General features: G+C 41.6%; 1 protein-coding gene across 1 annotated transcript in view; it reads left to right on the top strand.

The window, feature by feature from the left end:
- The window catches only part of exoc4 (exocyst complex component 4), a 125950-nt gene that overhangs the window by 73604 nt on the left and 28873 nt on the right, over positions 1-23473 (top strand). Inside the window, exons 12-13 of the mRNA XM_008300981.1 lie at positions 18496-18598; positions 19526-19642. Coding sequence (XP_008299203.1) covers positions 18496-18598; positions 19526-19642 — 220 coding nt within the window. The remainder of the gene's footprint in view (positions 1-18495; positions 18599-19525; positions 19643-23473) is intronic.

Raw genomic sequence — 23473 nt, 5'->3', positions numbered from 1 at the left:
ATGATGAAAAATCGTGAAGCAATTAAGCAAAAAATATCAACTGTCTAAATCACAGCTGCTCAGACTCACTACTGTCGCCCGGGCGACTCCCTTCTGTGACATGATTCACATTTCTCGTCTTTAAAGCATTAAATCGAGCATTAACAATGATTGACAAAAAAAAAAAGCATAAAGTATACATTTAGTGAGAATAAATAAATACATTTTCAGAATTCGTCAGTTCATGAAGCTCATTTTATTCGGGCTGCTTTCGAATACACAGTTGCACACCAATGTTCGTTGGTGGTCATCACAGCATCTGCCACACAACTCCCTCTTGCTCTGTCTCGCTCAGTCAGTGTCTGTTTATCTTTTGGTCTCTCTAGTCTGTCTATAGCTGTAGGCTGTCTGCTGATTATTATGATTCCTCATGCCTAATCCTTTTCTTTTTTTTTTTTTTTGTCTCTCCATCTCTCCTTATTCCTCCGACTCCCCTCTTTGTTCCTCTGCCTCTCTTTTTCTCACTGTCTCATTTACCGCTCTCCCTCGTCTCCCTGTGAGCAAAACAAAGATGAAATGTTTCTGTGATTACCCCAACCTCAGTCTACAACCATTAGTTTAATAATGGATGTAAATCTGAACAAATAATTGTAGAAATGTCATTTAAAGGTTAAACTCGAAGCCCCTTTATTTAGAGTCTGTGCATTTTAGAAAAGCAACTAACCTACGAGGAATAAGCTCTCTGTTTTAAAGCTTAATTAAAAAGCATCACTGTGCATGTAAATACTAAGTTGCTCCAGGAGAATCCTTGGCGATGTCATTAGTATTTAATGTGTGATCCACGCTATTGACAACAAGTTTTCAGCTGATAAAAGTTCTCTGTACTTGTTTAGCCTAAACAAAGCGGTATGTTTTCAGCTTTAAGGTTGAAAAAGCCGACGTTTCCGAGCAGAAGCCGCCGACTGCTCTCTTATGCACTTCACTGCAGGCATCGGGGAATACAATGCATTTCATGGGATCAAGATGACGCCATACATGTAAATTGACACTGACAGATTTGTTGAAGAGCCAAGGGAGTGTAGTATGCCTTGCACTTTCCCTGGTGCAATGTTACAACCACTACAGTAAATACATAGACGCCTCTTTGGTGTGTGTGCAAGCAACGAATGCAAATTAGTCGTAGCAGATCGCTATTTTCAATATTTCATGCCAACAAATTAGCGGGCTGAGTCAATGTCTGTGTTCGGTGCTGACAAGAGGCACAAGTGGGGAACACTCAGAGAAATTACAGTGTATATTATCATCCCCAGTAGTTTTTTGTGGCTGTGTCTTTTTCTGGGTTGTCTCATGTTTGTTGATTCTATTGCCAAGAATACATTGCTTGATAATTTACGAATACCCTGATATTTCTAACCAATCGCACGACAGTCTTTTTTTATTTTCCGCAACTGAAGCTCTCGTCCCGAAATAGACGCAGGAGGGTTGAGTTTGCCAAATCCATCCCATGCAAACTCTTTCATCGCTGATTCTGAAAGCATCAGTTAGATAATCACAACCAATAAGATGGTGGTGATGTAGAGAGACATTCACTACCTACAGTCCCTCTCTGGTCATTGATTTAACCCCTAAAAACACATCTCTGTACATCAAAATAATGTTTTGAGAAGCTTTTTGTCATGAAAATGATCTCTTTCTGCCTTAAAATTGCTTGGATCTAGCTGTACATTGTTGCTTCCTTTTGAATGTGCAGACTTCTGTAAATCCCCAGCTGTTTCCCAACTCATCCCCCTGGTGCTCGAGCACACCAGCTCACCCACGAGTCTGCTCAAACACTGTAAAGCTACTCTCTGCAATTACAAGTTGTAATACGGGAGTATATAGCCGCAACATGGTCGAGTTGGAAACAGATGGAGCAAAAGTAATGATAGAAAAAGCCCCACGTTTAAAGGGGACACAATTGGTTTCTTAGGTTTATTACATGAGACCCTGGCTGTCTGAATCCATATTTTTAAGACTGTCTTTGCTACATAGCAGCTGTTTTAAGGCAGAAATGATGAGCATACATGTTGGCAAAGTAAAAAGAAAAAAAATTTCACCGGATAAAGTTTTGTTCAGGAGCTAAGTGGATGGAACCTTCACCAACGAGGCTAATTTAGGCATAAATGGGTAATATATACTGTTGACGCAAAAATCTGACAGCAACCATCACAAAGGTGACGACGAGTGCAAATGCATACGTAGGAATGAGTAGATTCTCAGGGAAACAAGCCAACAATAAATCAAAACCTTACTTCTCTATGTGCTTCGTCCAGCATTCGTTGGTGGCTGCAAGTAAACGCCGTTCACTGGAAAGACACGGCATCTCAATCAAAAAATAGTTGCAAGTCAAATGAAAGACCACAAAATAAGTAGTGAGTTATGATCCCTTACGTGGGCCTGAGGCTGTTTTTACAGTGTTGTTTCAATCTTTGAATTTAATAGCTTGTTGCTGCTTTATACTGTAGTTTAAGTTGGGTGGAAAGTAACTCCGCAGCACGTAACCTGAATTCCCACAACATTATTAATGCATAACTGTGGGGGCCTTACGGACCCCGTAGTTTATCATCTCAGTCAAGGCTTTCCTCTGTTCTGCCATCACAGTGTTGGAATGAGTTTTCCGCTGAAGTCTGGAGCAGAGTCACCGGCCATCCTCCGCCTCGGGCCAAAAAAATCCCATCTTTTCGGACTACATCTTAACAACCTGAGATTGTTTTCTGAGATAGAGACTGGTACAGTAGTTCCTGCGGGCCCGAAATAGAGTAGCTGAAGTAAGGCAGGGATTACCCCCCTCCTTCGTTTTACTCTTATATCTCCGGCCACCCTGCATTTGTCGCATCAATTCTGAACAGTTCCTGACACGGCAATTCAATATGATACTGATCAGCGAGCTGCTACTTCTATCACTGCAACACCACACTCATGCTTAATAAATAAATGTAGCAGTCAGTTGAACCTACGATGTATCCTTTTCTGAGCTAATTGTGCAATTAGCAGCTGCTTTAATAAATACTGTTTAATAATTTATATCAATTAGAGTTAATTATCCTGCAAATTCATTTAAAACTTCATGATCTGCTTTGAATCTTACCCACCAGGGAGCCCACTCTCCTCTCCTCTCCCTCACCTCCTTTAGACCATCTAGATACCCAAAATATTTTAAAGGCAGAATCTCTATTTACCCATATGTTCAGGCACATCAAGCCTCAGCACTCACACACATTGCCTGCACACCTGTCACCTTTTAAAGCGCAACACACAAAAGTTAAAGGTCAGTGCCAGCTCAAGGTTGCCTCTCTCCCCCGAGAGCCCTTTCAAGTGGACACACACTCAGGCGGAGACATGACACTACAAAAAAAAAAAAAAAGCAAGCAGGCTTGGACAGGCTACAGAATTATCAATGAATAATTTAACCCCTAACATCCTATTTCCCCCCTCAGTAGAAATTGATACGCAAACACCTGCATGTGATGTCTGTATCCACCTTCATTTTTTTCCCCCCCTCCATACAGTGAGAGGTGGCTATTTCGACAGCGTAATGTGATGTGTGGGAGTATTATCAGAGCTGTAGGTATGACAGACACGCAGCCCTAGAGCTGACTTCCTGGAATTGCATTTTGTTGGCCGTCTCCAATATGAGACCTGTCACCTCGCTCCCTCCAGGCCATGCAAACCATGATTGAGGCATTTCTGTGAGGTGTCACTATCAAGGGTGCACGCTTGCGAGGCTTTTTGTGTCTCTGTCTGTCGGCTCGTGTGCGATCGGTAATAGGCTGGTTTTCATGCTGATGAAGACTTTTATGCGTTTTCAATCATACTGCCCTCCTCCCCGCCCTTTTTTTCCCCCCCTCTCCATCCTTCTGCTCTCACTTTTTTAAAAAAATATATTTTCCTTTCATTTTTTTGTCACTACTTCCCTCCATCTTCTGTATGCCCTGACTTCTCCTCCTTTTCTTTCCACATATCTTCACCTCCCATGCCCCCATTCTCCTCCTCCTCCTCCTCCTTCTCTCCTGTTCCCCTGTCAGCACTGTCATAGCTTGGGAAGCCCTTGAGTGTATTACAGACCTCTCACCACTAGTTCTCTTTATGGCACTTTCTCTTTTTAAATTCAATCAGGCTTCAATGGAGCCCCCAGAACCATTTCAATTTACTACCTGGACGCCACAGGATGGAAAGTCCTACGCTAACATAAAGGTCTAAATGGAATTGAAGACTAAGAGCGAGAGAGAGGAGAGATGGAGGAAAGGTGTGGCGGGGTTGGTGGTGGTAGTGGTGGGGGGGTGTATATTGAAACGGTGCCACAGAGATAACAGCAATGGAGTGGTAAAAATAGAGAGAGGCAGGGGAATTAGAGGAGAGAGGGTAAGAGAGAAAGATGAGGGAAAGGGAAGAGTCTGAAGTGTTACAGGGGATAAGAGACCAGAGATGACAGCAGGGGAGGGGGGAAAAAGGAGTGAAATGAAGGGTGGGAGATAGAGAGGAGGAGATAAGGGTATACTGTAATAAGGAGAAGGGGTGATAAATAAAAGTGTCTTTTTTTTTTTTAATCAGAAGAAAATGTGATGTGAAACGGCTCACCTAGCAACATGTTTGAAGGAACACATCAACCTTTAGAAGTCTATGATACTGTGCAGTTTCACTACACTGTGCTGGAATGTGTTGGTCGGGAAATATGAGGAAAAAAAAAATATATATATATATAAAACACAACAACAAACCGGAATGGAAATGTAAGATGAAACTAGTTTTCTGTCGCTGCAAAAACAGTCTTTATATATAACTCTGGCAGAATGACATTTCTTCACCCGTGGCCATTGTGTCTTTGAGGAAAATATTAAAAACCATTGCCATTTCCTCACAACAATCCTTTTGACCTCGACTTGCCTGCTTTCTTCGGGGCAACTTTCCATTCACTCTCCCCTTTGGGCTAAAGTAGACTCCTCATGTCAATCCTCGCTGCGAGCCCTTTGTGTGTTGTGTGCAGGTTAAGTGTTTTCCTCAGTAGTTTTCAGGCGAATTGAAAAGTGCCTTTGCACTTAGCTCTCCCAGGGATAGGTGCCATTTCAGGCTTGCTGAGTCATTCAGTGAACCATGAGTGTCCTTCGGTTGCTCAGAAGTATATACCATCACCATCAACTCTGATTAGAAAAGATTATAATGTGTGTGTGTGTGTGTGTGTGGGCATGACAGTTTGCAAAGGTGAGAAAAGATGGGCTTAACAACTCATTCAGTTAGCTTTATCTGTTGCTCTCTTACCGCTTGACAATTTAAAAAGTTAGACTTGTGTGATGACTTTCTCTAAAGGCAGAAAGTATGAATCAAGACATTACTAGCTCAGATGAACTTGCCTCAATTTCTCTTCTCATGACCTCAGCACTGACATACAGTGTGTACTAATTCCTTTTTGCCTTTTGTCTGGCTCTGTGTTAAGACTGCTAAACCACAGTGTGGATAGCACCTTTAATTAGGTCCAAATTCTCTCTCTACCTCCTCACCCTCTGACCCGAGGTTTTTCACTTCTTGCAGAAGCTGAGAAGTAACTCATGCAGAGAAATGGCAAACACATAAAGCACAAGTTGCGAGTTTCTCACGCAGCATCACCTTGATATACTCATTCGTGGATCCCCTGGTTTTGCTTTTTCAGTCCAAATGTGAGTCCTGTCTTGAGAATTTAGCCCATACTGGGATGCTAAAAAATCAGTGAGATGAGGAAAATTTGCAGCAAGCTTCTCTTAAACTCAACTGGTAAAATGGAGAACTGATTAATCCTTAAAATGAGGTACAGTGGACATTTTTCCTTAAGCAGAATAAACAGTTTGCAACCACTGACATTTGCTGAAACCGACTTAATGTTCACCACAAAATCAGCTCGGTTACATTAGGAATATAAACAACGGATAAAGTAAACACAGCAAAGGTCTTCCACAGTCAATAATGATAATAATCTCTTCACAGTAGACGTTGAATCATAGCGATTTTATATCTCGTACCTGATCTATATGATGTAGTGGCTTTTTCACTGTGGCTAATGTTATTCCAGCTGCTGGAAACAGCTGCTCAGCCGGAACAGATGTCCACAAATGGTGTCGTAGCAACTTTGTCAGTCCGGGAAGTCTGTCAGCTTTCATCACCACCTCTGAGACGTATTTATACTCCGAGCAGAGCTTCACTGATACACTTCATCACTTTAGTTTGAGTGTTGTTGAAAGCATGTAATCAGAGTCCTGCTTCTCCTGAACATTCTCCCAGTGTTAGCCGCTACTCTCTGCAGACAGGTGCTCAGCTCTTGGCCTGTGTTTGCATTTGAAAGTTCTACTTTAGCATTGACATGAGCCTCAGGACTAAACCGGACAGCCACCAGACACCTTTTGCACAGTTTATGTGGCAGAGTTGATCAACACTAGCAGTTAGACAGCAGTGCAGTAAGACAACACACCTGTAACTCCATCTCATCAAACAACAAGACATCCCCACCTGGTGGCACAATGTATTACTACTGCAATTATGATTCCCTTGTCCTCTGCCTTATCATTTAATATATTTTTAATCAGTTAAAATATTAATGGCAAATAAGTGATTAACAATTAATCATTAAAAGCCCAAGTGCAGGTGCTCTAGGATAAGCCACGTATAGTGTTTGGGTAAGAATAGAAGTCAGTGTAAGTAATTTATTTATATTTTAGGGAATGAATAATTGTTGGTGTCAGTATTATACTCCATCAGCCTTATTTTATTTTTTTTTACTTTTTGGCGTACTTTCACAAAGCAGTCCCTTTTCCCTGTGGGAGGCCACTTAGAGCTGCACTTATTAATCAGACATGTTTTAAAAGGAGGAGATGAACACTTAAAAAGCATTGAGTAGGCTACAATCAGACCAGATACAGTTTTTGTCTGCACCTGCCTATCTGACTAGAGAATTGTGTGTGTCTAAACTCAGCAATTGGTGCTTGTTATTAGGAAAATAAGCATTTGAAGGCACCATACGCCCACACACACCCCAGGCATAAGCAGCGCAATCACCTGTCTCTCTGTCTGTATTGACTGTCATTGTACAGTGGGTACAAAAGCAGTAATTTAGGCCCAGTAGCCTCCCATTGTGACATTCAGACTTCTTTGCCTTTCTGTGTATCATGTGAGAGTAGTGAACCTCCCCTCGCGTCCCACTTCCCTCCTCCATTCACAGGACGGTAAATGAAGAAAACACAAAAAATGGCAACAGTTCTCAACCATTAAAAGGGAACAGGAGATGTGATGTCCACAGGGAGAGTTTGCAAAAACTTTACTCTTAAATGGCCACAGCAAGCCACGATTATTGGTTGGGGAGCACTTATTTTTTTGCATGATTAATGCTCAACAGCAGATGATTCCAAATATCTAAACCTAATTAGACTTTTAAGACAAATCAGCAGTTCATTTTAGAAAGAATATAATTGTCTCTGTTGTTTGATACTGCTGCTTTTTGTGCGATAATGACTGGTCTTCACCATACACATAGTAAAGTTGTGAGTCTGTCCAACTTTTTTTTTTTTTTAACCATTAGGTTGACAGCAGAGACAGCCCATTATATAAAACTCACTTAACTCAAGTGACAAACTTTCAGAAATAAAAAGACCTGGTCGACTGAAAAATTGGAGACTGTTGTGAATGGCAATGAACCAGCAGTGGACAGGTTTGTACCCCTGCTGCTATGATTTCCTTGCCTCAGGCAACACGCCAGGGAAAGTGAGTATCTTTGAAACCAAGTTTCACTAGATTTGCAATGCTAGATAGAATCCCTTACACCGACAATTTTCAATCTGATAATTTAAAAAATGGGCAGCAGGTATGATTCAGCAGGAGACCAAAGTTCAGTAGTATTATCTTTAACAAACCAGTGTCTCTATTAATAGTACCTTTCTTCTCCATTGCTGAAATGACCACATTAGTGATTCTAATTACCTCATATTGCTTCTGACTAAATGACAAGTTATTGGTGGCTTAAGGCTTCAGGTAGCAGTTTAGGATCAAAGAATAGAGGAAGCATCTGTTCGTGTACATCTGTACTTAGCATATGCGCTGTCATAAGCGCATATACCTTGGCTGCTCTTAGAGAAAAGACTAATGAGAGACACAGTATTGGGGGGAATTAAAGAGAGATAAAGAGATGGAGAGTGGCGAGCACGCTGTAGAAAGATGGAGGAGTGCGCCAGTAGCAGCAGTAAGGTGGCGATTTGTCTTTGAGGCTCTGTGGTGTTGATGTTGGCAGCGTCAGCTAAACAAGGCCATCTCATTTCCTGTTGTCTGCAGGAAGCAGCTGTCTGCTACTGCTACTGCCGCTGCTGCTACTCAGAGCCCCTGGTCATCAATCTCTCTGTTTTAATTGGTCTGCACCACACTGCGACAGGCCAACACACACATACACACACACACACACACACACACACACACACACACACACAAGCGTGCGCATATATTGAAAGAAGTACGTGCAGAGACGTAGATGCGAATGCAAGCAACGCACACTCATGTATACACATAATGAACATCTGTTGTGAGCACACAGACATACACCTGCTTGTTACGATGTCAAACACAGGGAGCCGCTAATGAACTGCTCATTGATTTTCCTACATTTGCCCTGAGTTTGCGCTGTTTTATTTATACTCTATAGATTAATAGTGTTCCTGATAAAACTGCATGTTTACTAAATCCCCAGAATATAGATGCATGTGGTTTATTACGTTGCTTCAGGGAAACAGCCGTCAAGTTGTTGGCTGTCTTTTTCATGATTTCTGTCCACTTTTACTGTCAGTTATAGTCATCGCAGTGCATCTGCTGTGTAGGAAAAAGGGGAGTTGTAGTATTTACATCTAAGTAGTGCTGTTTCTCATGTGAAATCCACTCTATTCTCATTCCCAGGACATAAATTACTACAGTTTTGTCCAGGTTGCTAAAGCCCACCCATGTCTATATTTAACACAGACAGACATATAGAAGATTTTGCAGTTTACAATCGCCTTATAAGGCGGTTGTAGGGTGTGTTGGCTTCATAGGTTACTGGACTTTCAACCAGGAGAGTCATGTACTGTGTGAGAGCATTACTTTTTTACTTTTTTTTTCGTCTGACTGTCTGACTTTTGTTTTCCACTCAGTGTTTGGTTAAGTTTTAGCACCAAAACTGTTGAGAGATTGTTGTTTGGCTAAAAAGAAACCCCTTCACAGCATTAACCACTAGTTATAAGGCAAACTTGTCATTTCCTGTCAAAGAACGGCAAGTGACAACACTAGCAGCGAAAATTTGACTATGAACTCACTTTGGACTATTTATGACATTCAGAGATTTTTATATGTCTGTCAAAATACCCTGCCAGTTAAAAAATGACTCTTAAAAGGGTACCCTGTGAGTTCAGATGTGATGCCGAGGGGTCCTGACAAAGCAGCTGTGATGAGACGGGAGTGAGACCGAGCTCGATTTGCAGCTGTAAGCTCTGCAGTCACGTGGGGCTCTGGTCATAATTAAATTCTAACAGGCTTTGCTGACAGCAGACATTTTGACTTTGGCACGGGGTATAATTTCTAACATTAACAATGGCTCTGTTATAATCAAGTGTCCCAGTAAGAGATGACAGTCACCCAGTAGCCACGACAAGGACCCTGACAATGAATGGATAAATTGAATTAAGCAATAATCTATTTACAGCTTCAAGTTTCCTACTGTTACATATAATAACACCCGCTGTGAAAAAAGGTCTCATTCACAAGCAAAACTTCCACGAGCCAGTTATGTTGGTCAGGAGTTAAAACAAATGTATCGCAGTAGGTTTCCCAACATTTCAAAGCTACTGTAATATCCAAATACACATTTTTTTGTTAGATGTTCCCACAAAGCAGGCAAAGCTGTGTCTCAGGAGTCCAGTAACAGCTATATTAACTGTTTTCCGTTATTTCTTTTTCTGAAATTACATAGAGATCAAACTTTTTGAATCGATGTCTGTATTACAAATTTGATTCTGTTCATGATTAGCTACAGCAGTAAAGCTGGGGTAGGCAGTATTTTTGGTGGAAAAATTTGGGAAAAGATTCTACACTGGCTTTCCAGCATGTTGTAATTCAAGTGGTCAGAGAAGAAGCTGGACTCTTGGCTCTATTTTAGAAAATGAGTCCATGATGGTAGATTTTAGCCAATCACAGAGCAGGTAAATTACTATATGCAATAGGTGGAAGAGTGGAGTTCAAATCCTGGGCAAAGTCACAAATCTATGTTGACTTTTAGCGTGACTTCTTTCCTCGTGCGTTAGGCTGTATATTTAGAAATTCGTTTTTTTTTAAAAAGCCTTATTCAGATTTCTGCTGATTGCAACTTTTAAACCACCTGTATAGTGTGGAATAGGTCTCCCCTGTTGTACCAAAGCATGTCTGGCATGAGGACGTGGGCAGTGGAACCTTTTGGTCCTGTGAGTTGCGGTGCAGGGTCTGAGTTCGGAGACACGGCTCCTTTTCATGTTCCCGAAGCCATTCCTGATCAGTTATGATGTTGTTGTGGGGTACGTGGTCTTGCTGGGGGAGGCCACAGCTGTTGGGAAATGCTGTTGCCATATGGGGTTGTGCTTGGTGTTGCTTTTGGTGGGTGGTACCTGTCAGAGTAACATCCAACATGAATGCCAGGACTCAACATTTTCCAGCAGTACATTGCATTACAACGAGATCGTCAATGGTTCAAATACTTGACGTGTCAGGGCTTTGATGTTGTTGCTGATCGATGCATGCTGCACCTGCCTTCATTAGAAACATGTTTAGCATCCTGCGTTACCTCACACAAAGTTTTAACAGTTGTAAATCTGTAGCAAGGCTTACTTTTTATTGGGTAGCTTTACCGTGAAAACCCTGTTTTTATTCAAATGTAAGCAGCTAATCTTTTTTTCTATGTGCCGTGGGGTCAAGCACAAAATAATGGAAACAATCAGCGGTAATAGATTGTATCACAGTGACATTCCTTTCCTTCTGTCATCCATTGTTGTCTGTATGGAGTTTGTGTACAGTAGGGCTACGCGAGACTGGCCCTCGATCTTAAATTCTATTAATCTCGCTCCCCCAAGTAAAGGTTCTGATTATAAAGCCCATTTATACCTGCTGCTGTAAGCATGTGGACACACTCAGTCACCTAATTTGCATAATGCATTTGCATCTTCCTCTCTTTCTTTCTTTTTTTCTCTTACACAAACGCATGCCCCCACACCCACCCTTGTACGCACACACACACACACACACACGCCACCTCACAAACACACACACACACACACCGCATACATCGCAAACACATCGAAAGCCTTCAGCGTATGTGATGCAGCGACGGGGGCAAGAGCAGGGTATAAACAGCAGGGAGTCTGGCAGAGGTGTGGGCGGTGTGTGGGAAGACCGTATGCATTTCACCGGGGACTGATGAAAACACATGCTCACACACTTAATCACGCACTGTACTGTCACATGGAGAGAAAAAAAAAAAACAATTCGCCCATCTCTTTGTTGCTTCTGTCTCCTCTCACTCACGCAAAATCCCGCACAGGTTACAGATGGTCCACACCAACTGGAATCTTAATTCTTTCTCAAAAACCTATTTGTGATACAGAAAAAGCATCTTCTTTCAACTGGTCACGCAGCCTGAGCTTGTAGAGAAAGCTGACACAGTGCCATCCTGTGGTGATGCTTGCTTGGAACACTGAAAAGCAGAGAATATATATATATATATTTATAGCAATACATCTTGTGGATCAAACCAGTCGCCATAGAGAATGTGATGTTTTCCTCACATTCATGATTTCAGTTATTTTTAATGGAGTGCTTTGAAGCCTCTGGAGTAGGTCCTTATATTCACAGGTTCATTTATGTACTACCGTTGTAGAGATACTGAAGTAGTGAGTATTGGAGTGTGTAATTTTCCCAGAGGATCAATATTGCATGTGCAGTTGGATAACAATTAAAAGCTGCCATTCCTGCAGATTGTCTGATCAGTTGGAATGGAAGCTGATGTTGGTTGCTCCATAAAACCCATAAAGTGTCCCCATCCATTAAAAATCCTTTTATGACTTTGAAATCCTCCTCAAGTGACTGGGTAGTGCAGCAAGTAAGAATAATAAAGATAAGTGCTTTCAAGTGTCTTGGATGCGGTCTATCGATGTGCTCTATTGACATGTGGCCGTGCGTTTTTTACGTCCGTCTGCGAGTGTGTGTGCACGCTGGTGTGACAAAGACGGGCTGATTTAGTGTGTGTCACGGACACAGGTATGCACGGACACACACGCCTGCACCCGCTCCCCCTCCTCCTCCTCCTCCTCCTCCTCCTCCTCTCAGCTGGCAGAGGTTCGGTTTGTCCTGTCCTTGGTGTGTGACAGGTCTTTAGAACGAGCCTTCCTCTCTGGGCGGCGAAATCAGAATTCACCATAGCTGATAGGTTCGTGCCTGAGGGGAATTCTGGGAGATTTAAAAATGCTGAGTCCCTAATCGATCTCAGCACACTCTTATTCTGCTGTCTTTCTTAAATCTTTGTCTTTATCCATTTCTCTTTCGGCATCATTACGCCGCTGCAGATGGAGATAGATGATGGGATCCCAGCCCTTTCCATTTAAAGAAGCATTTGCTACCTTAGGTTTAGTTTCTAGTGGGAAATGAATTCAAAACTGCTGCCATAAAACATCTTTGTCTCTGTCTGTTCTCATTTGTTTTAGCTATCTTTAAAAAAAAATCAAACTGCAGCTTTTCTCTGAATTATCAGAGAGCTATTAGAATGCTGTGGATTCAGTCATTAGCCAAATTCTAGTTAGAATAAATACATTATGCCTGTCAGGAATGTTATTTCTTAAACTACATACACATAGGGCATGGCATCTACAATTATCTAGCTCCAGACCCCTAGGGTCTGACATCTGCTTCCTGATGACAGATAATTACATGCTGTCATGTGCAATCATCTGCAGTTGCTGCTAAGAAACTGGGTTTTGAGTACAACCATTGACTGTAAAGAAGTGCTCATAACTACCGTGACATCACCCACTGGTTTGTGGATTACTGTTTTGAACCCTTGAGTTTTGCCCAGTGGCGTCTTGTTGTTGTTTTTTTTTATAGGCAGAAGTGGATGCATACACAAGAGGGTGGATCAGACTGAGAAACTGAGGAAACTATTCATGGCTGTGGTGGGGCTACTTGTCAGTCACAAAGTAGACACACCCTAAAGCATAGCCTGCTTTATTGTGTGTTTTACTCTAATTGGGACTAGAATGAACAAAGTGAACAACATGCTGCATTGAAACAGTCTGAAAACTAGCCGACTCCATTAGCTCATGAGGAAAGTGTTTCCTGAGGTAGTAAGTCAATTGAGATGTGGGGTCATTTTCTCCTCGACTTATATGCATTCAGATTTCTTTTTGGAACCAGAGTAGTCTCCCCCTGCTGGCCATTAGAAAGAATGCAGGTTTAAGACACTTCTACATTGGCTTCAGTTTTAAGCTGTGGTTGTTGCACCTTAAATAGTCTGACTCCTTTGATATAGGTTGCAGGTTTAAGCCTTGGATTGGCTGCTCATTTCAGGTGGCTTTGTTCTTCCTTTCTGCTTTCTCTGTGTTACTGTCTTCCACAACAATTCCACCCACCACTATTTTAAGGGAAAACTGAATTTGCATCTTTTTGTTTTGCCTCGCAGACGATAGCTATGATTGCAGCCATGCTAGAGTTTCTTTTTTTTTTTAACTTTAGAGCAGAATGACGGTGCGTTGCAGCCAGACCATTATGTTCTACAGAATGGGCTGGCAAAGCAGGACTATCCCTTGAGTGCAACTGATGCGGCCATGTTGGATCCAGAGGAGGTGATGCACATGCTCAGACAGTCTCTTTGAACTTGAACAGCATGTATGTGGTTTTGTGACTTTGCTTGTGCACATGTAGACTTCTTGCAGTGTATAATGAGTTGTCGGCACCTGCGCAAAGTTGTTTGTGTGCGGTATCTGTCGCCTTCTGAAAGCCAATCTTCTCGAACAACAAATTGATCACCCAATTTGTTCTCTCAACTAGAAGTTATTTTCATTATTGATTAATCTGTAAGTTATTTTCTCAATAAGTGGGTTAATCATTTTCCCTATTGAGATAATCATAAAACAAGCTGGTGTCTGTTGTCCTTTGTGAGACCTGCAGCGCAAAACCAAAGGATATTTCATTGATTATCACACAAGAAGCATCTCAAAAAAAAGCTAAAATCCAAAGAAATGACAACTTTGAACTGGAAAATGTCTGGCATTGTTGCGAGAAAAACGAAGAAGTTTTTCTTTCGGTCAACTTATCAATAATTGCTTCTGCTCTATTAAAATTGCTCGTCACTGTTGCAGGTAGTCTTTGTATACATTTAAAAGATGAAACCATGATAAGTCTAATAAACTTTAGATTTTGGAATACAACCTTTGCTCAGTTTGTTAGGGCAGTACGGTGGCCTGTTGGTTCAACAGATTTCAGTTAGATTGAAGCTCCATATTGTCAAGCATCTGTTCTGCTTTAGTCTAATTGAAGAGTTAGCGTATAAGCACATTATATGCAGCATGTATTTATTGTTACGGTGATCAGCAGCAATTGTTATTATGATCAGTAAATCAATTTGTAGCACTGCAAACTCTCTCAGTCTTGTTGTCCTTTCACTGATCCAATTCCCTTCTTGTAATAGACACCCACGATTGCAACCTTCGGCGCACGTCCATTCAGCCTGTAAATGTCTACCACTGTATTTTTAGGGCAGTTTGAAATAGGGGGTTTTGTGCGCACGCGGGTAGATAAGCAGATTATTTAAGGTTATGTACGTTTCACACAGGGGCGAATCCACGCTGTGTCGCCGCCACTGTGTCTCTCCGCTGCTTCCACGGCGTCTCCTTAGCGACTTGGCTGACACCTCCGCTGCGTACAGCTGCCATATGCTTGACTGGTGTGTTTGGTTGTCACCTCACACCGAAACTGACATTGGACATCAGGTCCAATTATAACAACATCAGAAGCTCAAGCGAACACTGTAACTGAATTCATGTGGAAAGGAATGAGAGCATCCTGTGGGTCAGTAATAGGTTTGCAGGTAAATGGAGACTATTTAAGAAGGCATGTGAGTCATTTATGGATTTGTCTTCCATTAAATTGGCTTTTATGTCGCATGGTATTCAAGTGAAGTAGGTTAAGCCTGTGCAACCGTACAGGCATATTTATTTCAGTGACAGAAATGGAACTTGAAGGATGTTACTTGCTTTTGTAAAATATTTTTAACTTTGCCCTTTGAAACGCGTCTGCAATGTTTCTATTTAATATAGAGAGACTAGAGTTGTTCAAGGGAATACAGAACCATTTTTCACTGCTAATAAGGAGGGAATTCAAGCCAGACAAGTTGAGAATCCATCAGACCGACTCGTTTTCTGTTGTATTGTGCAGTAGCTCATGATAACTGTTGAAAATGACAGTTTAGACCAATGTAAAGTCAAGCTCCGTTGTAGCCTTGAGAGATCAAATGAGTCTGGCTGTCGTTCTTCAGTTAGAGGTTAGTGTTTTTGTGTAGGAGGCTTGGCTCAGTGTACGCGTATCTGCAAATGGCCTTATGTTGACTGCAAAGATAGTACTGTTCGGAGTTTTGAGACAAGTTGATGGCTTTTGAATGGGTATATTTGGATGTGTGTGTGTGCGTGTGTCAACTTGTTTGGCGTCATTTGTTATCACCACCGTCATCATCATCATCAGAAGCTGTTATTCTCTCTACAGTGTGTCATGCCATCAGCAAAGCAGACGTTTGGAAGATGCGGCTGTAATGGCAATAAGCTGGGAGAGATTTTCTTTCAGGATCCATTTGGAAATCACTGCTGTTCTGTGCTTTTCCCTGTTATTTATCCATTTGCATTTTACCCACGCTCACTGCTCTGTATTCCAATTGATTTCTCTAAATCCACTCAGAAAGCATTTTGTTTAATGCATTTTGTCTTGCTTACTAAACTTACACTCTTAAAATGGAAATTAGCTGACATGTGCTCTTCGGGCCCCAACAGGGCCTTTAGCCCAGTTACCTTGGCTAAACTTCCTTGCGTCGCCCATGGGCTCAGTATCCTGGAGAAGGGGCCTGCGGCTCTGCGCCAGATGGCCGTCTGGATAGACAAAGCCATTTTACTGCCTTGTCTCTGCTACATTACTCAAACGTTATCGCCCCTGCCTACAAAAATCCATCTGTGCTCACACACCAACTTAAAGATCCATCATCTTGACACTTGTATTGAAACAATGACAATAATGACAGCACGCAATGGATCGCAGAACAACATGATGCACGTTTAAACTGGCAACTTTTATCCTAAGATCGATTTCTGGAAATGAAGTTGTCAGCGAAAAATTGTATTTTTCCTTTGTAAAGGAGGAGCATTTAAATCGTGCTCTCTACATATTTATACTGAGGAGCTCCATATCTGGCCCCCATTGTTTTGCAAGCTTGACGGTTTTAATGAGGCCACGGAAGAGTTTTTTCCTACTTAACTTTCTGTTGTGGTAGAGTTTCAGTGGGAATCAATGAAGGATTTAGAATAGGTTTAGGCTCCTTGCTCGCTCTGTCTCTCTCTTGCTTACTCTGACACACAAGGATGCACAGACACACACTCACACACGAACATGAACACACTGCCTCAGTTCTTGCTGACTAATTGGGTACAGATGCTGAGTGGTGTGATCCTACAGCGTGTGCTCTTTGTGTGTTTTTCAGCATGTGTTTTTATTTGCACATCTGTATGCATGGGCTTGTGTGTGTATGTGTACATGCAAGTGTAGGTTTAGTTAATCAATCATCCACTGATCTATAATCCTGCATAGACGATGTGTCCCTGGTTGTCTGCAGTGCTGCAGCCTCCTGACTTTAACTTCCATTTCACATCACTAAAGCACAGAGACAGGTTTCCAAGCAGTGGATTCCCCCTGCTTTTTTATAAATGGCTACGTCCAATCAAATCCCCATCTAGAGTCGTCTTTGTGGATTCAGTCCTGTATCATGTTCATTTATCCTCAGTTTTCAAGATTTTCTCACATAAAACATTTTCTTCTGTCATTGTAGACTCTCCACGTTTCTCTTTTCTGGAAGTTTAGGTCATACATTAAAGGTCTTGTAGGTCAAAGAATTCTTTTGTGAGGAGTTTGATTTATTTGTGCATTTATATGTGCTGAGCGCTTGAGAAGGCACTTACTCTTGCATGGTTTGCCCCGTGGTGTGTGTGAGACAAGGCCACTGACCAGTGATTCTCTGACAAACGAGGTGTGTATGTGCCTCCACAAACCCATACATAACTGTCTGACCCTATCTGACCAACCAGACACCGGCTTTCTGGGGGAATTCAGGGAGCACGCTTCCTGTAGCTCTGACTGGTATATATCAGGGCTTCTTAAAGTCTGGACCTCGGTCCTCATCCAGACCTGATGGAAAGTCCATCTGCACCCAGCTTACAGGCTACACTCTGTTGTGAACACAAAATGTTAGTGAAATATCTTTTGTTTTGAAATACATGTTCTATTCATTATTAAAATGTTAGCGACATTACGGTGTAACTAGAGATTATTCACAGCAATCCTGCCCCCAGATGAATGTGGTTTTAATGTGGCTTATTTCCCTTTCGTTGTTGTCATGGTGACGTTAACTGCTGAAGAGAGTGTTGTGTGTTGTTGCTGACTTCACGCATTAATGTCACACCAGAGAATTTGCTACCAGCCCCTAAATTGCAGATCCAGAATGTGTCTCGTTTTTTTTCTAGTACACAAGTTCTGCAATTACTGTAAATTTAAATAAGCCTGAGTCAGAAATTAAAGTGACTAACTGTTTGAACCGCATGCGCCTCGGCTTAGTGCCGGCCCAATTACAAGAGATGTAAAGTTTGCGGTGTAATCACAAGATCAGGGGTCACACTGGTGCAACTGATTGCAGAGAAGCTGTGCCATTTCTAACACGACGCTCAAATGTATTTTGAGTATCTTTACTGTATAAGTGTGTTGAATAAATGTTATTTTGTTACCACCAATTATTCCAGACCTCTGACAAGTTTGAAACCCCTGGTTTATATTATTTACGCTGTGAATAGCTTAAGTGTTTCCAGTTATTCTATAAGATTGAATTACTTTTTTGCTTTCTTTTACATTGTGCTGTACACACTCACATGTGAGAGTTAGCTCATACAACTAAACTCTTGCCCTAATTGCTCTGAGCAGTTCCACCGGAGCAGTTTAGGTTAACTGCCTTGCTCAAAGGCTCCTTTAGAGGCATTTATGGCTTCCCAAAATTAGTTCCCATGGCAGATTTTACCCCTCCAATTGATGTTGGACCCACTGATGCAAAGTTACTGTGTTGCTTGTCTCAATCCTGTGTCTCATTGCTCCTGTGATAACATTTCAAAACATTTGGGGTGCACCATTCACACCTGGTGTGTTGCTATTCTAATGTTTGTTTGTCTTGATTGTGTTTCCCAGATTCATTCAGGAGATAGAGATGAACATGGGGCCCGGCCAAGCCAAGCAGTGCCAGCTACGAGCTTTCCTTACTTACTACATTAATGACCTCTTCCTCAACCAGGTTAGTGAGCTGACAAATTGATGCCTGTTATGCTGCCTGACAGAGTGCCTTTATCAAACTCAAGGCAATGCTTCAGTGAAACATCCGAGCTTTCTCAGAAAATACAATTGTTCGTATTATAAACCTCATGTCTGAGTCATTGTCACATTAAATAACTGACACTCTGTGTTTAAAAGAAAAAAAGTATTTCTAGTCTGTTATTGAAAGTCACAGTCTGTTCTTGTTACTTAATAGCTGGAACCTTTTGTACTGTACTGCAGATATAAAAAAAAAAAAATTTACACCGATGCTGTTGTGGAGCTTGTTGTCCTGAATGTTTTGCTGTACTTCTCAAAACCAATTAAACTAAAAACACAGTGGCATTGTGCTGGGGACCCTTATATTAAATATTACCTCGGTACAATATCTGTTCAACTACACTTTAATTTTATGGTTCCACATAGGCGGCCACTTAAATGAGCAGAAGATAAATAAATCTCATCCTGTGTGTCGGCACATACAGCACAACAACCAGAGAAGATGCATCTTTTTTACTGTTGTGTTTGTTTAGTTTCAGACTTCCTCAGTTAAGTTACTATATGTACAGATGTAGTTGTAATTCTGCTTTATGCAAATACTTAGTCCTCAAGTTTTGTCATGAAAATGTTACTTTTAAGTTGTTTAAGCAGAGTGTTTTATTCAAGTGGCCATCTGGAACCAGGCAGTGTTGTTTTTTTTGTTTGTTTGTTTTTGTTTTTTACATGAGATATACAGTAGGAAGCTAATTTGAATTACAGTGATTGGTGGGAAAATTGACAGCTCCTGGAAATTTCAAACGGAAACTAACGACTGAGTTGTTCTTTTTGAGAAGAAAGGATAACAGTGGCTTGACTCCCAATGATAAAGGAAAAACTCACTCGGTGTAAACTTTTGCTACTGAACCGTTAGGTGCGGACCGAGATCAACAAGGAAATCGAGGCAGTGAGCAAAGCGGCCGATCCCTTGAAGATTCTCGCCAGTGCTGATACCATGAAGCTGCTGGGCGTCCAGAGGCCCTTGCTGCAGGTGAGGAACGTCAAACATTTTCCTGTTTGTGTCTGCTTGTGTTGGCTGCAGCATGGCTGAAATAGCCCAAGACAAATTTCCCACACCTGGGAAAATAAAGGTAATCTTGAATCTTGAACATAATCAAGCATACATATAAAGTAATGAACATTTAATAATAATCTGTACATTATTAGGCACTTTTAATCCAACATGATAAATATGGCCTGAAAAAATACCTTTGTTGTTAACAGTCACACACAGTTTTGCAACATATTGCTCTTGTACGGGACATTAATTGTGGTGGTGTTAATGACGTTGTGTCTTGTAGTTATAGTCCACAAGTTTTCAACATTTTTGCCATCAGTTCACCTGTTTCTGCGCAGAATGTGTACGTAGCACATATTTAAATGTGAACACAGACTTTATGTAAAAGATGGATGTCGCCTTTAGGTTTGAAAAGTAAAAGTGCTTTACACCTGCGCTCTTTCTAACAACCACCAGGGGCGACTCCTCTGGTTACAAAAAGAAGTGTGACTGCATCAAAGTCAAGAGTAAATGACAATAATTCCCCCTTGATTTATTGCCTCAGTTAACATTTTCCTGACATGTTCATGGCCTTAATCGCTACTTTGAAGTGTCCTTCAGTACAGCGTGATGTTCATTTTGTATATTATGGTCTCCTTTAGAGTAAAGTAGACGATAAAACAGGATGTGCTTTTTGGCTGGTACTGCCTTGTGACTGACAGGCCCTTACTCAGCCTGCATTAAGCCCTCAAAGTTCTCCTTCAGAACCTGAGAGGAGTTCATAAGAGCAAAAGTGACGATAGCCAAATGCCAAACCCTTGGCTTCAAAACGGTAATACACGAACCAAGGTGTGATGTTGCAGGCATTACTTCCATCCTTTAGATGTAGTCTTCGCATGTAAGCAGTTAGAGAGGCTTCAGAACGCCACGCTACCTGCCTGGCTCAGGTTCCCTCTTTTACACCTGTTTAGTGGAGGGCAGCTCTCTTGAGAACACTCACCTTGCAGTTCCCTGTGATCTCTGTTGGTTCGGGGGCAGACACACTCTCACACATAACCCTCTCTGTTTCTCTCTCAGATCATTACGTCCACCCCGCCACCTATCTCACAGGATCATAATTGCAGTTGAAATAGTGCTTGATCTTTTTTTTTTTTTCAATCTGTGACTGTTGCTAACTGGTGGTTACAGAGTATAACATACAGACACACAACCTTCACAGTCTGTCTTTCCACATGCCATTTTTCTCAAAAAAGCAAAGTTTTGATTACAATGGCACCTAGAGAAGTAGAGGGTTGCACCACGACAGCGTCACTGAATGGCCACTTTGGCAGGCAAAGAATGTGCTTCTTTTAGAAATGTCTTTCTGTTTGGTACAAACTGCATGAATGTGTGCAGGTACAATTTTCTCCCTCTGCATCTGCAGCTGTTCAATTATCAGTTTAATCAAATCACATAAACTACATGTCCTTCTTTATTTTTAGGGGCACGCAGCTCTTTTTTATGTGCTATGTTTTGAGATAATAATGCATGCGAACTGTGAAATGTTCGCTGACACCCCGAGATAATGGAGATGGATGGAATCTCATTTGTGTTACTTGAAATGAAATATGAAAAATCATTTGTCCAGAGACACTGTCCAAATAGAAAATGTTCAATTTAACTAGAGAACTAGAAACCAAAAATTAACTGATATTGACTGCCTTATTGACTGCACCACATTTAATCACAGGCTCATGTTGCTGATTTTGGCAGTCTTTCTTATTCAAAACAGGCTTGTGGCAGGTTGAGGATTACAACCGTGCCAAAGTCAAGATCCAGACAGTTGGCAAGATTTGTCTCAGCTGTCAGATATTCTCGCTGTTTGGTGGAGTATGGCTCTCTGTGTCTACAGTAAAAATTTATGTTTTGCATGCACACATTTTTTTGTATTTTTTTTTATTGTTTTGTTTTTACCTATCAGTTTTTGGTGTGTGTGTGTGTGTTTTTGTCCACGCAGTTGTCAAGGAAGACGGTGTCTCAGAGAGGTAGTTTGTTAGTGCTGTGGGTGTTTGTGTAGCAGACCTCGGATACGTGTTTGTCAGTGTGTCTGTGCGTGTGTGTGCTTTGCTCCGTGTTTGTTTCTGTCAGAGCCTTCCTGTCTGTGCGCTTGGTTCTCTCACAGGGAGGGAACAGCGGTGGCAGTTCATTACAGGGAGAGAGACCGTGGGCGTTCGGAGTTCAGCAGGGTTTGTTTACGGCTCGGGCCCCTCCTTAACGAGGAGTTCAGCATCTTGCTAATTATGCTGCTGTGGCTAATGAGCCTTTCTGCTGATAGTGGGGAGTGCAATAAAACACTCCTTTTGTTTGGGCTTTTTGCCTTTTTTAATTGGGCTGAATAAAAGAGCCTTCCATGCTTCTTCTGTTGCCATTCACATTCTCGGGTCAGGATGGCATTTGTGTGTCTGCGGCACTTTTTCATGTGTGTATTTGTAGCTATGTGGGTATGTTTTGCTACCTGTGTGTGATTGTGTTTTTGGTCTCCAATTTGAGAGCCATCCCACTGCTTTCTTTGATGGCCGGCATCCACAGTGTCACTGTTGTGACAGACTGCTCTCTACCTCAGTGTGGAGTTTTTGTTCGCATAGTTGTCATGAGAGCTTTCGATAAAGGGGTTTGACACCTTTTTATCCAGAAAGTATAAACTGAAGTAGGTTTTTTGAACTAGATTTACATAAATTGCCTAATGTCAGGAGCTTCCAGTGAGTCAGGTGGCGAATCTATCCAGCTTTGTGACGGCAATGGATAATTAAAGATTAATCAGATGTGTGTGTGTGTGTGTGTTTTTATGTCTCAATATCCAGTATGGTGGTGTACACACACATGTGCCCCCTTGAAGTCCCATGGTACTTGCTGTGCCAGGTGTTATCAGAGAGAGACACACACCGCGGCATCAGAATCAGCATGGTTGACGGCAGGGAGAGAGCTCAATATTGCTACACCACATTAAACACTCTCTCTCATACACCTTGGCTGCAGCCACATACGGGAAACCATAGGGGAGCATATTTTATAGACGCATCTGCTCCGTGCAACCACTGAAGCACACATTAATGTGTGCAATACTTTGAATTGGAGGAAGATATTAGCTTTTGTGGTTTTGTAGGTTCTGGAAGGGAGCTGGGGAGTTTAGAGCCAAACAGAAATGTAACAGCACACATATAGATATGCCTGTGGACACTTTCTTAAGATCTGTGTACACACAATAAAGCATAACTCTATCACTGCCTTGAAAAAAAAAACAAAAAAAAGAAAAGAGAAAAAGAAATAGTATTTACATATATATCAACACAATATATTTCCTGACCCTCTGGGATAAGGGTTACCCTCGTCTATTTTTGCTATCCTCTTGCATCACGGAAAGAATATTTATGGATGCATTTCCATAGCATTAACTTTTGGAGTGGACCCATGTTATTAAATATATTTATGTTATATGAATTATCTGACCCTTTGTCAGTGATATCTCTGCAGCAGAAATGGACAGAGTGACTTTGTGGCAGCGCTGCACAAGAGTCAAGGTGAATATCACGCCTTATGTTTGCCTTAACAGTCTATAATAAGCAATACACATGCAGTCTGGGCTTAGGCTAATAAGTTATAATGATATGGGCAATGATTTCCCTATCACTCGCTACCAGTGGTGTCAAATACTGCTTTTATATATCATGTACATATATTACATAATAATGGCATGATTATGGGTCTGACACTGGCTATATATTGTCCAGTCGGAGCAGGAGATAAGGACTGGCTGGGACAGTGTATAGTTCAATGTTAAAGGTTAAT

Source organism: Stegastes partitus, unplaced genomic scaffold, assembly GCF_000690725.1.
Source record: "Stegastes partitus isolate 25-593 unplaced genomic scaffold, Stegastes_partitus-1.0.2 Scaffold1619, whole genome shotgun sequence".
Lineage (NCBI taxonomy): Eukaryota > Metazoa > Chordata > Actinopteri > Pomacentridae > Stegastes > Stegastes partitus.
This window is presented reverse-complemented; position numbering and strand designations above follow the sequence as displayed.